A 13568-nucleotide genomic window follows, 5' to 3' on the forward strand; every position below is an offset into this window, starting at 1 on the left:
TAAGGAGGTGATTAACCCCTTGTATAAGGTCATAGTTAGGCCGCATCTTGAGTATTGGAGGCCTCACTTTAGGAAGGATGTAGATCTGCTGGAATGGGTGAAGGGAATAAAAGCATGCTCTTGCCTAGAAGGGCTTCAGTTCTGCAAATCGCAGCATATCAAGACTAGGTACCTGCAGGGAGATCTGATTAAGGTGTTTAAAGCCTTGAATGGATTGAGTAATATGAGCATTAATGGTATTCTTCCACTGAGACTACACACATGAGGGAGCTTATATTTAAGTTGAGGAAGGATGGGTGCAAGATAGATGTGTGGAAGTTTGCCTTCAGCCAGCAGGTGGTTGATTGTTGGAACAGGCTTCCATCTGTTGTTGTGGAAGTGGATGTGTTGAATAAGTTCAAGGGAGAACTGGACAAATTCTTAGAGGTTAAGGATGGGTGAACTGTTTTTATTTTTATTTTTCTGATTGATGCTATATAAGCTTGCTTTCTTGCATTATTTGCCATTACTATTACTAGGTGATATGCACCCAGCTAGTCAACCTCTTCCTGAAACTAACAGAACCATTTTTGAATCAAGGTAGAAATGCAACCACTGATAACTTCTTTACCGGTTTTGAACTGGCAAGGAAATTAATCAAAAAAAAATAAATTACTACAGTGGGAACTAGGAATCATGATTGAAAAAAAATTCCAACTCTGTCCAAAGGAAATAAAAATGTCATAATCTTGAGCATACTTCATACAAGTGTTGAAATAAGTAATGGTATAAAGAAGAAGAAGCCTGACGTAGTATTAGATTACAACGAAACAAAGTATGGGGTTGATGTTTTAGTCTAAATGGCTAAAAAATATTCAACAAAAGGAGGTTCATCTTTTATAATACAGTCGAACTTGGTTATAACAAGAATGGAAATAACGAGATAACGGCTGTAATGAGGAAAAACCCATAATGATTTTAATTTAAGCATATTCCCATACAATCGCTCACTGTAATAACAAGCGTCCTACCCAGATATAACGTACAAATTTTGTTAATTATGCAAATATTCTTAATTGCTCGGGTAGTCGAAAAAACCAAATTCTTCCAATAGACAAAAATGAAAGGGGCGACTTAGCATTTATGACCACCCACATCTGATTAGGGGATGGTATATGACCTAACCATGTCCTTTTTGGGGACGGGAACTATACAATAGTGCATTGGTGCTCCGCTTGTAATTTCTATGGTCACTTTACCCTATTTACAGATTGTCGTGTATTCACTGAACCATAAATTTATTTCTGGACTTCTAAGAATTTTGGAAATGAACCCTTTCTTCGGAAACACGTCTACTAAAAAAAGAAAGTGTCTCTCGATTTGCGAAAAAGGCAAAATTATTCATGACGTGGTGCAAAAAGTTTTTTGTCCTCTTCAACTATATATATCAGGGTTGTTAATGACAATAATGGCAGTGTGCTACTGCAACAGGATCTAGATAATTTGGGCAGATGGGCTAAGAAGTGGCAACTGAAGTTTAACCTTGACAAATGCAAAGTACTGCATATGGGTAGAAGTAACCCCAGAGAAATGTACCAACTGTGTGGTACTACACTTAAGGTGGTAGAAAATGAAAAAGACCTGGGAGTAATTGTGCAGGCAGATATGAAGTTTTCTGAGTAATGCAGACAGGCTGCCAGGGCAGGTCATGGGGTTTTGTCAATGATATATAGGAATTTTGCTAGCAGGGAGAAGGAGGTGATTGTACCTCTGTATAAGGCCACGCCTTGAGTACTGCGTACAGGTCTGGAGGCCTCATTTTAGGAAGGATGGAGATTTACTTGAGCGTGTACAAAGAAGGGCAACAAGATTGGTGAGGGGAATGAAGGGATCCTCTTATCAAGAGAGGCTTAAGTTCTGCAAATTGCAGTGGCTGGAGACTAGGCACCTGCGCGGTGATCTGATTGAGGTGTATAAGGCCTTGAATGGGTTCAGCACGCTGAATTCTGATGGGATCCTTCCACTTGTTCAGATTACGAACCTAAGGGGGCATAAATTCAAATTACGAAAGGACAGATGTAGAATAGATGTGCGGAAATTTGCCTTTAGCCAGCGGGTGGTTAATTGCTGGAACAAACTTCCATCTGTCGTTGTGGAAGTTGATAGGTTGAATAAATTTAAGGAGGAACTGGACAGGCATTTGGAGGGAATGGTATGATTTTTTTTTTTGGCTGATGCTGCATAAGCTCATACATTTGCTTTCTTGCATCACATGCCACTACTACTACTACTACTATATCAACATTTTGAAAGAATAAACAATTCTTTAGAAAGTGCGAGGTTAAAAATGTCGATAAAGCACTGTTTCAATGGTTTCGCTTGAACCTTCAACATCGTTTATGCAAAAATTAGTGGAGAATCTCAAGCTGCAGATCCAATAATGGCAAATGAATAGATTGACTGTTTTTGGGCAGAAATCAGGAAAGATTTCAATGACAAAGACATCTACAATGCTGACAAAACAGGACTTTTTTTATAATTTGACACCTGACAATACGTTTAAATTCAAAGGGGGAAAAAATGTGTTGGTGGAAAAAAACCAAAGACTCACTTGACAGTGCTCGTATGTGCCAATATGACAGGTACTAATAAAAAAAAAAAAACTGTTTGTTATTTATCGGAAAGTCGTTAAAACCTCGGTGTTTCAAAAATGTAAGGAAACTTCTTGTAGATTACACTGCGAACAAGAAAGCATGGATTACTTCGGATACTTTTCGGTAATGCATAAATGACTGAAGTAAAGAACTTTCAAAAAGAAGAAAAATATTTTATTGTTAGTTTATAACTGTCCTACACATCCCCAGATTCAAAATTTGTCCAACATTAAGCTAGTGGTTCTGTCTCGCAATGCAACATCAATTTTACAACCAATGGACATGGGTGTAATCAAGGACTTTTTGAAAGGATTTTATAAAAGATTTATAGTTTTACAACTAATCAGTCAAACAGAACAGAAACTTAATGAGTCTATATCAATATTGGATGTTTTAAATTTATTGAATGATGCGTGGAACAACATTACTTCGACAACCATATCAAATTGCTTCAAGAAATCGAAATTAAATTCGAATTAAATTTCAATCGTAGATGAAGATTATGGAAATGAAGAAAACAACTTACCATTATCTGAATGGTTGCTACATAACAATGTTGTAGCTTTTAATATTAACACTGATGAAATTGTACAAGTCGATGACAACTGGTTAACTAGTGGTCTTCCTACAGAGAGTGTTAACTAGTGGTCTTCCTACATTGTAGGTGCTGTGTTCAACAAAGATGATGATTGTGTTGATGACAAGTGAAAGTGAATCAAAATAGTGCCGGCAATCTCCCAAGCTCAAGGTGCAATGGACACAGTCAATTTTTTTGAAGGAACTGAGGCAAATAATGAGACCTTTAATGCGTTGAGTGTTTTAAGGGGAAACTAGAGAAATACCAAAGTGAAATCTTCAAAACAAACATCAATTTTAAGATTCATAAACAAAAAGACTAACTGAAATTGTTTATTATTAATTAGTATTGTTATAACAAAGATATAAATTGTGTTTAATATTAAGTGTATTCTAGTTTATACAAATAATATGTAGATATATATAGCAATCATTTTATCAAGTTATTGAGAATTCAAAAAAAAAGGAGTAGATTTAACTCATCACTGATATAGTGAATAATGGTTATAACGAAATTTTGTCGGTAACTTGTTGCTCATTATAATCAAGTTCAACCGTATATTAGATCTTGCAGTAATCGACATTTGGATAATTTATAAAGAAGTGATAGGGTAAGTTATGAAAAGAAGAAATTTTATAGTGAATCTAGCTGAAGGACTCGGGATAAATATAAAGATTCACAGAAAGCAGCAGCTCAGCTCCTCAGACCAATAACAATGGCAGCCATGTCAAACCTCTCTACAGGCATCAATGCCAAATTAGGTGATGCAAGGCAAACAAAACTACAGAACTTTGCACTGTACATAAAAAGTATGTATGTGGAATGCATACTGGAACTGTTTAAAAAACTGCCATTTATTTAAATTATGAAATTTAATTTTTAAATCAGTTTATTTCCTAGAAAAAGTTTTGCATTCAAAGTTTTGCTACAAAAAAATATTACTTTTATGTGAATTACCATAAGCACAATACTATGTACTGGTGGTAGTAGTAGAGGAATGTGATGTAAGAAAGCAAGCATATGAGCTGATGCAGCATCAGCCAAAAAAAAAATTATAATAATAATTTCACACATCTATTCCCTCTAAAGGTTTGTCCAGTTCCTCCTTGAATTTATTTAAGCTATCAACTTCCACAACAACAGATGGAAGTTTGTTCCAGCAATCAACTATCCACAGAATAGATGTGCAGCAATTTATCTAAAGGGAAATTGCCACAAATCTATTCTACAATTGTCTTTCCTTAATTTAATTTATGCCCCCTCAGGTTCATAATCTGAGCAAGCGGAAGAATCACATGAGAATTCAGTGTGCTCAACCCATTCAAGGCCTTAGAAACCCCAATCAGATCACCTCATAGGTGCTTAGTCTCCAGATACTGCAATTTGCAGAACGTAGGCTTTTCATGGTAAGAGGAGGCATCAAAAGTTTTGTTGTCCTTCTCTGTACATGCTCAAAGAACTCCACACTGGTGTTCAAAAAAAGTGCATCACCTAGGAATTTCACATTTCTAACCCATTTTCGCAATGGTATGTTACACCAATGACTAGCATCACAAATAAAAATATAAACAAAAGATATTTATTAATAATTAAGGCAAAGCTAAGTAATATTTGACAGGTGCTCAAAATATTCCAAAATGAGTATTTACAACCTTTATACAACAGTTTTGGTAAACACGACAATTATGGCTGAAATGTTGTCAGAAGTCCTCAATTTGCTTCAGTTTATCATTTTAAATGGAAAACAAAATGAAAAGGTCACCAGGTGCAAACTAATATTTAGTTGAACCACCTCTGGCCCTGATGACAGCAGCACACCATTGAGGCATTGACAAGATCAATTTCTGAAGATAATCAACTGATAGTTCGTGGTTCCAAACACGAATTATGGCTTCCTGAGTTCACGAAGTCTTTGGTTTCTTTCTGGCAACTGCAGATGCCAACAGTCCTCTACAGGATTCAGGTCCGGCTGTTTGTGGCCAGCTAACAGTTGTAATGGACCATTCTTCCAACCATTTTTTCACCAGTAACAAATGTAAACACATCACTGTCGAACCTGTAATGCAGAAATGAAGCTAACGTAACTACAGAAGTGCCTACTTACACTTTTCACCCAATGACAAGGAACAGAGTCGTCCTGAAAGTTGCAGTTACTTGGCAGACTGAAATGATCTCTAATGGTTGGCAGCAATTTGCCTTCCAATACAGCCAGGTATCCATTGGCATTTACGGAACCTTTTATAAACTGCGGCCTACTCTGCGATACAAGATGCACCCCCATATCATTTGGCTAGTAGGGAATTTCACTGAAGAAAACATATAGTCTGGATGGTATTCTTCACCACGTCTACGGCAAATCGTTTGTCTCCTCAGAGCCATGCAGGTTGAATTTCTTCTCATCCGAGAAAATAACTGACTTCCACTGTCCATTTGACATGCTCCAAACACCAAATTAATTGGGCCTTTTTCATTTTTTGTGTGAACAGGGGCTTCTTCTTAGAATGACAGGTTAAAAGTCCATTTTCGAAGAGGCATCTTCTGACTGTTACTACACTTGCTATGTTCTTCCCATTCTCTTTTCAGCTCAGACGAAGAAGCTTTACAGTTTTTAAAGCATAAGTGCTCCAAAACACTGTCCTGTTTTAGTGTAGAGACTCGTTTGCATCCGGTTCCTTTTTTCCTATCAGCAGTACCAGTATTCTTGAGTTTGGAAAAGCAATCTACTCACTGTAGACTGATTACAAGACACTCTATACGCAATATAGACACTCTATAAGAAAAAAGTTGAGAACGAGGGTAGCCTGTGCGGACGTACATTTTTGCCGCTCCTGGAACAGAGAAGTTTTTTCTGATTTATTTTCTGTTTTATTAGCTTAAATTGGCATATTAACTTATTTTCTAGAGTAGTTTTATATTCTTATTTACGATACTTAGACTAAAGTAACTTAGATAGAGATTTTGTAGTTATTACTTAGTATCGGAAAAGGTATCAAATCCACGTGTTTACCGTTCGTAAATAGCCGCCATTGTTATGTGATACAAAATATCTCAAAATAGATAGCATAAGCTTAATATAGTATAGTATAGTACATAATATTGTCAATTAATCAGATAATTAATCTTGTTGAACTTCATTGTCAATTAAATTGTACTTTTAACTATATATATAAAGACTTGGGTTATGTAACATAAATAATTAGTAAAAAATAAATAATTAATACTTAACTTGATACGGAAGTTATATAAGGGGATTTCGTAGATAACACTCAATACTGAAACATAAATATAGCATTATAACTGTGTTGAGATATAAGTTTAGGGTTTTAATTTTGTACTGAAATTGAAATTTTATTGAAATTAAATCAAAATCATGACTCAGACCAGAGAGGCAAAGCAAAAGGCTCAAGCAAATGGGAGTGCTGTGGCTCAGGGGAGAACTGAGGGGGGCAGTTGCCCTCTGAATCACAGCCTATTAAAATGCACTACTAGCTTCATGTTTGTGGAGCAGTCAGGTACGGAACATGATACTGCCATGGGGGATGTCTTTGTGCGTGCGGGATGCAAGGAGTGTAAGGAAATTTTTTTTTTGGCTGATGCTGCATAAGCTTGCTTTCTTGCATCAAATGCCTCTACTAATGCTAATGCTAAAATCAGGTGACAACTCAGCATTATGGGCCTATATGAGAGCTTGAAGGACAGGGTAGATGCCCTCGAAGGATTAAAAGTGAGGGGCCCATCAAACTCTCAGCTGCCCACACCAATGCCAGAGCTTGCACTTGGTCATCGCGCAACACAGCGGCAGCCCCCAAGGCAGAATGCGCTGCACCCAAAGGAACTACTAGTTGTTGACTCTATTGTCATGGAAACGGGAAACATGCTTTGTAAAAAGGATAGGTCGAACAGGACCAGGGTATGTCTGCCAGGGGCAAAGGTTGACGACGTTGTAGAGCGGATATCATCTTTTAAGGGCACAAAAGGTGATATAGTTGTACACGTTGGCACTAATGATATTAAGAGTAGGAGACCAGCGGAATTACTTAACAAGTACAGGTCACTGTTGAAAAAAAGCCGTGAATTAGGGTTGAATTTGAAAGTGTCCGCAATTCTGCCCAGACACGATAGGAGGGAGTATATGATGAGAGCCCTGTCGATCAATTCGGCCCTGGAAGGATTGTGCAAGGCTCAAGGGGTAGAATTTTTTTCAGCCTGGTCTGTACTTGTTAACAGGAGAGACTGCTTCTACATTGATGGGATACACTTAAATAGAAAGGGTGCAAGAATGTTTGCTGATGCTATCGAGGCAGTGTTAGGTGGGTCGGAAAACTGCTAGACTGGGGGGATACAAGGCCTAATAGATTAACAGTAGCCACTGGCAGAGGTGAAAGTGATTCTTGCATTGCTTCTATTGGAATGAGCCGCAGCCTGGAAAATAAGGTGCAGGATATTTCAGAGACTGCTGGGAATCATTGGGGTACAAATAAACACATAGGTTGTGTTAGGGTAGCTAAGAAAAAGAACAGGTGCATGTATACTTGCGTGTACACCAATGCTAGGAGTTTAGTAAATAAATTTGATGAATTTGAGGTATTGCTCAAAACATCAAAGGCAGATATTGTTGGGATTTCAGAGACGTGGTATCACACAGATATAAGGGATGCAGAACTGGAATTTGCTGTTTGCTAACATTATTAGTTGGTTCTACTCTATAGAACTTAAAAACTGTCTGAGATCACCGTAGTCACATTTACAAAAGCCCTTACTTTCACCCTTGATGGTAGTTATATTTTTTAAGTAAATCCCACATCAGTACACTGTCATCACTGCTATGTAGTGGTTCCATTAGCTGCAAATTCTTAATGTGCAAATAATCACTGCTGACAACCAGATCAAGAGTATTACTCTCTCTGGTTGCCTCTTGAATAGAAAATGCTGCTGTAGAAAATAATCATCCAATAAATCCACAAAAGTTTTGCTAGTGTGCGAGTGACCAACCCACAAGTTCAATATCCAGGAAATCAAAATCCCCTATTATAAGACATTCTGATTTAGTGGCCCACTGTTTCTATGTACTACTGTTCGTCATAGTCATTAGGTCTATAATACACTCCTACTCTCATTTCTGCTTTCCCAGTGCTGATGTCACCCAAACTGACTCAATATTGCACTGTCTATCTGTGTCAACTGGATGTACTTCCTTAGATTTTGTGTTTCTTAACTAACAGCATAACCCCTCCTCCCTTCCTATCCACATTGTACTACCAAATTCCAATTTTGCACTGCTTATATCTATGACACCATGTCTCTGATATCTCAACAATATAAAGTAACTGGCAACAATGCTACCAATTACTTTATATCAGTGCTTATAATAAAATATTGAAAACGACTAAGTCTATATGATGTACAGCAGTTAAAATGACAAACAATGGCATTTTAGAGTATTTTTGCTAGCTAGAGATTCTAGTGTTAAAAAGAAAATTAGCACTTTTACCATGCATTTAGTTTTGAAGGTTACCAATTGAATACTGTCTCTCAATGTCTGATGAAACAGTTTTTTTTTTTTTTTTTTATTTAGTTGTTGGCACATCGGCTTCTGTGGCCATAATGCACCTCCCATTTTTTGCAGTACTTTGATCCACGCCTGAGGCGGGATTCAAACTGGCGACCTTTGAGTTGCCAGGCAAGCACTTTATCCAGCCAGCCTAATGAAACAGTTACACTATTTATAAATTGCTGAAATAACTACAGACGTTCTCAATTTTGATGCTGTAATTATGGTTATTTAACTGACAAGAGCACTTTGAGTAGAGAACAGTGAAACCACTCTTTTCAATCATTTCATTACGCTTCTCAAATATGAATGTTATTGTTTATTGGTGATTTTTTTTTAGAAGAAAAAGGTAATTTGACTTCTGATGTTATGCTAATGGTGAGTGAAAGTGGTAAAGTAGCAAACGCTAAATCAAATTTTGATTTCTTACAAATCCAGTACCCAGCATCAATTCCATATACAAGGCTCCCTATCATTTCAGACAGGTCCATCGAATTTTGGTCGCTTTAGCCAGATAGTCTGTACATGCAATATGGTCACTTTAACAAGCTGTACCGTGTGAGTGTACAGTAACAAATATTCTTGCTCACTAAAATATGTTTTAAAGGAAACATCTTATTTATGTCTGTTGTATGATCTTGAAATTCGGTAACAAGTTTCAGCGAACATATTATTCCTACATATCAGCGAAACTATCGGTTCGGTTTATTAAGATGTATAACAGTAGCAAAAAAATACTTCAAAATACAAGCTTATCATTAAAATTCAATTATATTTTCTAAACATGTTTTCAATGCCTTTCATACTGAGACCGTGCCGTTGAAACACTTTTGTTCGCAACAAATCTCAAAAACAATTAAATACTGAATCACTTATTTCGGTAAAATTCAAGTACGCCAAGATAAACAATTCCCAACATTAGTCGTTTACGTCAAATCTGAAAACAAGTTCACACTCGACATGTAAAGTTAAAAAAATAATAATAATATATATGTCAATATATACATATATATAGCAAATGAAAATTCGGCAATTAAATAACCTTACTTTAATGGTTAATTAATTTCCAAATCACAAAAGTGTTACGAAAGGGCTTTCAAGTTTAAAAAAATTTAGGGCTAGTTCACTGACAAATGATTAAACTCAAAAGATCGGTAACATAATACTTACTGCATTCGGCATATGACCATAAAAACAAGATAAATGATAAAAAAAACTTGCAATTTTTCATTTCTTCATGGATCTTAAAATAACCAATCTTCCAAAAAAGCAAAAGGAAGACAAAGCAAGTTAAGAGTATTTCCGCACACAACCAATTTCCCCACCATCTATCTAAACAACATCAAACCACACAGCCAGGCTACTGAACTGGGATTGTATGGTTTATACGTCATCAAAGTATAGCGACATCTATAATACTGTGGCTCTTTCTGAAATAGAAGTAAAACTACATACGTTTTCGCCGAATGCAAGTTGTGCATAGGAGTTTTATATGCTGTTTGAGAGCGTTGTATAATGTCTATTGAAATCGAATCAGCGGAGTAAGTGTTAATAGAAAAGAATGCTTGACGATATTCTTTATCATAACTGAAAAATTTAGCACATAGCGTTCAATATTTAATTTATTTGTGGTCTCAGTTGTTAAAAGATATTGTATGAGACTAGTTTGGTCCCTTAGAATTGTAAAAGAATTAAGAATAAGGTGTAGCACACACTAATAATAATATATTTTACTCTCTCTGGTCTGGCGTGTAACCCCAGTTTCTTGGAACGTAACCTTACAAATTCGTTTATTGTTGATATCTTTGCGTTCATTTCCATGAACAGTTAGTAGCTTGGTTGTTGGTATATTGACGCTTCATCATTGGTGTTTACTTTGACTGAATATAAAACTTACTTCACTCTGCTGAAAAAGATGCTTCCTGTAAACTGAAAAGCAACTTTGCCCTGGTATATATTAGTTAACCCCCATTAGATGTAGTTTTTAATTACAATGAACAAAGCAACGAAGTCGAGTTATCCGTTTTTACCTCGTTATAATGAATGGACAATAACGTATTGCCACTTTACTGCTATAACACCAACTTAACGAGTACTGTAATGAGAAAAATTTACAAGATCAGATCTTTGGGAGTTCAAATTGGAACACTTTCATAACGCGGTTTCATTATAATAAGATGTCTAATTTGAAAATGCAAAATTCAGACACTCTTAAAAGGGAAGCATAAAGAAATCAACCTTGCAATTTTGTTTATTGATATTCTAAACTGCCTGCTTACAGTGGAATTATTTTTCAATGCAATAAAGTTTACTGTACTTTGGGTCAAAGTATACAGACCTAATTATAATTGTGTGATGATGAAAGCACTTCATCATAATAGTAATACTATTATATAATTTTAGTAATACTAAAAACTAAGCCACCAATACTTTCTAGCATTGGATTTGAAGATAGTGATAGTAGGAGTCTATACCAATGAAAAAAAATTTGTGACGTTTCATATAATTTATTAATTTGATTTCAATTTTATATCTGTGTATCTCTTAAAAGTTCATTGTGATTACTTTCATAGAGGTTTAATGCAATTAAGTGTAAAAATTTAAAAAAAAATTGGGAGAGGGAGTGCAGTGGTATACAACCACCACTCGGGAGATTGAAGAGTGACACGAGTAATTACAGACCAGTTAGTTTAACTTCTGTTCGGAGGAAAATAATGGAGTCGCTGATTAAAGATGCATTGCAGGATCATCTAGACAAGACTGCAGCAACAATTCAGACACAGCATGGGTTTGTTAAGGGAAAGTCTTGTCTGACAAATTTGATAGAATATTATGATGTGGTTACAAAGGAACTGGATGCAAAAAATAATTTTGATATCATATATTTGGATTTCAGGAAAGATTTTGACACTGTTGCGCATGGAAGACTATTGTACAAATTGGAGCAGAATGGTATTAAGGGTAAGTTGCTACAGTGGATAAAAGGATGGTTAAGTGGGAGAAGACAGAGGGTGGTAATCAATGGGTGCTGCTCTTCGTGGACTAATGTTATTAGTGGAGTCCCACAGGGTTCGGTATTGGGTCCACTGTTGTTTTGTATATTTATCAATGATATTGATGAAGGTATATCAGGCTTAATGTCGAAGTTTGCAGATGATACAAAGGTTGGCAGGGTTGTTAATGACAGTAATGGCAGTGTGCAACTGCAACAGGATCTAGATAATTTGGGCAGATGGGCTAAGAAGTGGCAACTGAAGTTTAACCTTGACAAATGCAAAGTACTGCATATGGGTAGAAGTAACCCCAGAGAAACGTACCAACTGTGTGGTACTACACTTAAGGTGGTAGAAAATGAAAAAGGCCTGGCAGTAATTGTGCAGTCAGATATGAAGTTTTCTGAACAATGCAGATAGGCTGTCAGGGCAGGTCATGGGGTTTTGTCAATGATACATAGGAATTTTGCTAGCAGGGAGAAGGAGGTGATTGTCCCTCTATATAAGGCAATGGTCAGGCCACGCCTTGAGTACTGCGTACAGGTCTGGAGGCCTCATTTTAGGAAGGATGTAGATTTATTTGAGCGTGTACAAAGAAGGGCATCAAGATTGGTGAGGGAAATGAAGGGATCCTCTTACCAAGAGAGGCTTAAGTTCTGCAAATTGCAGTGGCTGGAGACTAAGCACCTGCGCGGTGATCTGATTGAAGTGTATAAGGCCTTGAATGGGTTGAGCACGCTGAATTCTAATGGGATCATTCCACTTGTTCAGATTGCGAACCTAAGGGGGCATAAATTCAAATTAAGAAAAGACAGATGTAGAATAGATGTGCGGAAATTTGCCTTTAGCCAGCGGGTGGTTAATTGCTGGAACAAACTTCCATCTGTCATTTTGGAAGTTGATAGGTTGAATAAATTTAAGGAGTAACTGGACAGGCATTTGGAGGGAATGGTGTGATTTTTTATTTTTTTATTTTGGCTGATGCTGCATAAGCTCATACACTTGCTTTCTTAAATCACATGCCACTACTACTACTACTACCAATTGAATACCACTTGAATATGTATTCAATCAATAGGTAAATATTTATACATATCTCAGAGAGCATGCTGATATACAAAAATGCCTTTCTTGAAAAATTCTCTATAAATATCTTATTTTACAGTATCTGTGTTATAAATTTACTTCTGTTTATCATGTATTGAGATTAATTCATCAGTCATTATTATGAACAGGTAGCATTTTGGAAATATGTAAGGGACATAAAAAATATAATGGGGGTACAGTAATCTTCAAGAAAATGGTAAGGGATATGTCAACAAATGGTTGAATCGTAAAGAAAAATAAAAAAAAAAGGTGAATACTGCTGGTTAAACCACTAAAATGGAATATGACTCCTGTGATCCACATTTTTTTTGATTCAATGCTAGTAGGTCAGTAGTTTGGTCACCATAACCTAGCACCCTATGGGGGGGGTGAAGCATGAGAGTATAGAAATACATACGCTTAACATTTGTTTCCCAACCCTATATGACTATTAAATACTGTGATGTAGTAGTAGTAGTAAGGGAGGCATTTGATACAAGAAACAAGCACTTTAACCATGAACTTATTGTTCCAGCAATTAACCACCTACTAGCTAAAGGCAAATTTCTGCATATCTATTCTACAAATGTCTTTCCTCAGTTTGAATTTATGCCACCTCATGTTCATAATCTGAGCAAGCAGAAGAATGCCATCAGAATTCAGAATGCCCAACCCATTCAAGGCCTTATACACCTTAATCGGATCACCTCACAGGTGCCTAGTCTCCA

General features: G+C 36.4%; 2 protein-coding genes across 3 annotated transcripts in view; one reads left to right on the forward strand and one right to left on the reverse strand.

Moving 5' to 3' along the window:
• The window catches only part of kuz (zinc-dependent metalloprotease kuz), a 265140-nt gene extending 255062 nt beyond the window's left edge, over positions 1 to 10078 (reverse strand). For both annotated transcript variants that reach the window (XM_090389623.1, XM_090389622.1), the window contains exon 1: positions 9932 to 10078. In XM_090389623.1, the coding sequence (XP_090245749.1) occupies positions 9932 to 9992 (61 nt within the window). In that variant the 5' untranslated portion in view covers positions 9993 to 10078. The remainder of the gene's footprint in view (positions 1 to 9931) is intronic.
• Positions 10079 to 10190: 112 nt separating this feature from the next.
• Smu1 (Smu1 spliceosomal factor) overlaps positions 10191 to 13568 on the forward strand; it is a 255576-nt gene continuing 252198 nt past the window's right edge. Inside the window, exon 1 of the mRNA XM_090368767.1 lies at positions 10191 to 10302. Within this exon, the coding sequence (XP_090224893.1) occupies positions 10277 to 10302 (26 nt within the window). The 5' untranslated portion in view covers positions 10191 to 10276. The remainder of the gene's footprint in view (positions 10303 to 13568) is intronic.

Source organism: Mastigoproctus giganteus, chromosome 2 (assembly GCF_048544385.1).
Source record: "Mastigoproctus giganteus isolate SK-2022 chromosome 2, ASM4854438v1, whole genome shotgun sequence".
Lineage (NCBI taxonomy): Eukaryota > Metazoa > Arthropoda > Arachnida > Uropygi > Thelyphonidae > Mastigoproctus > Mastigoproctus giganteus.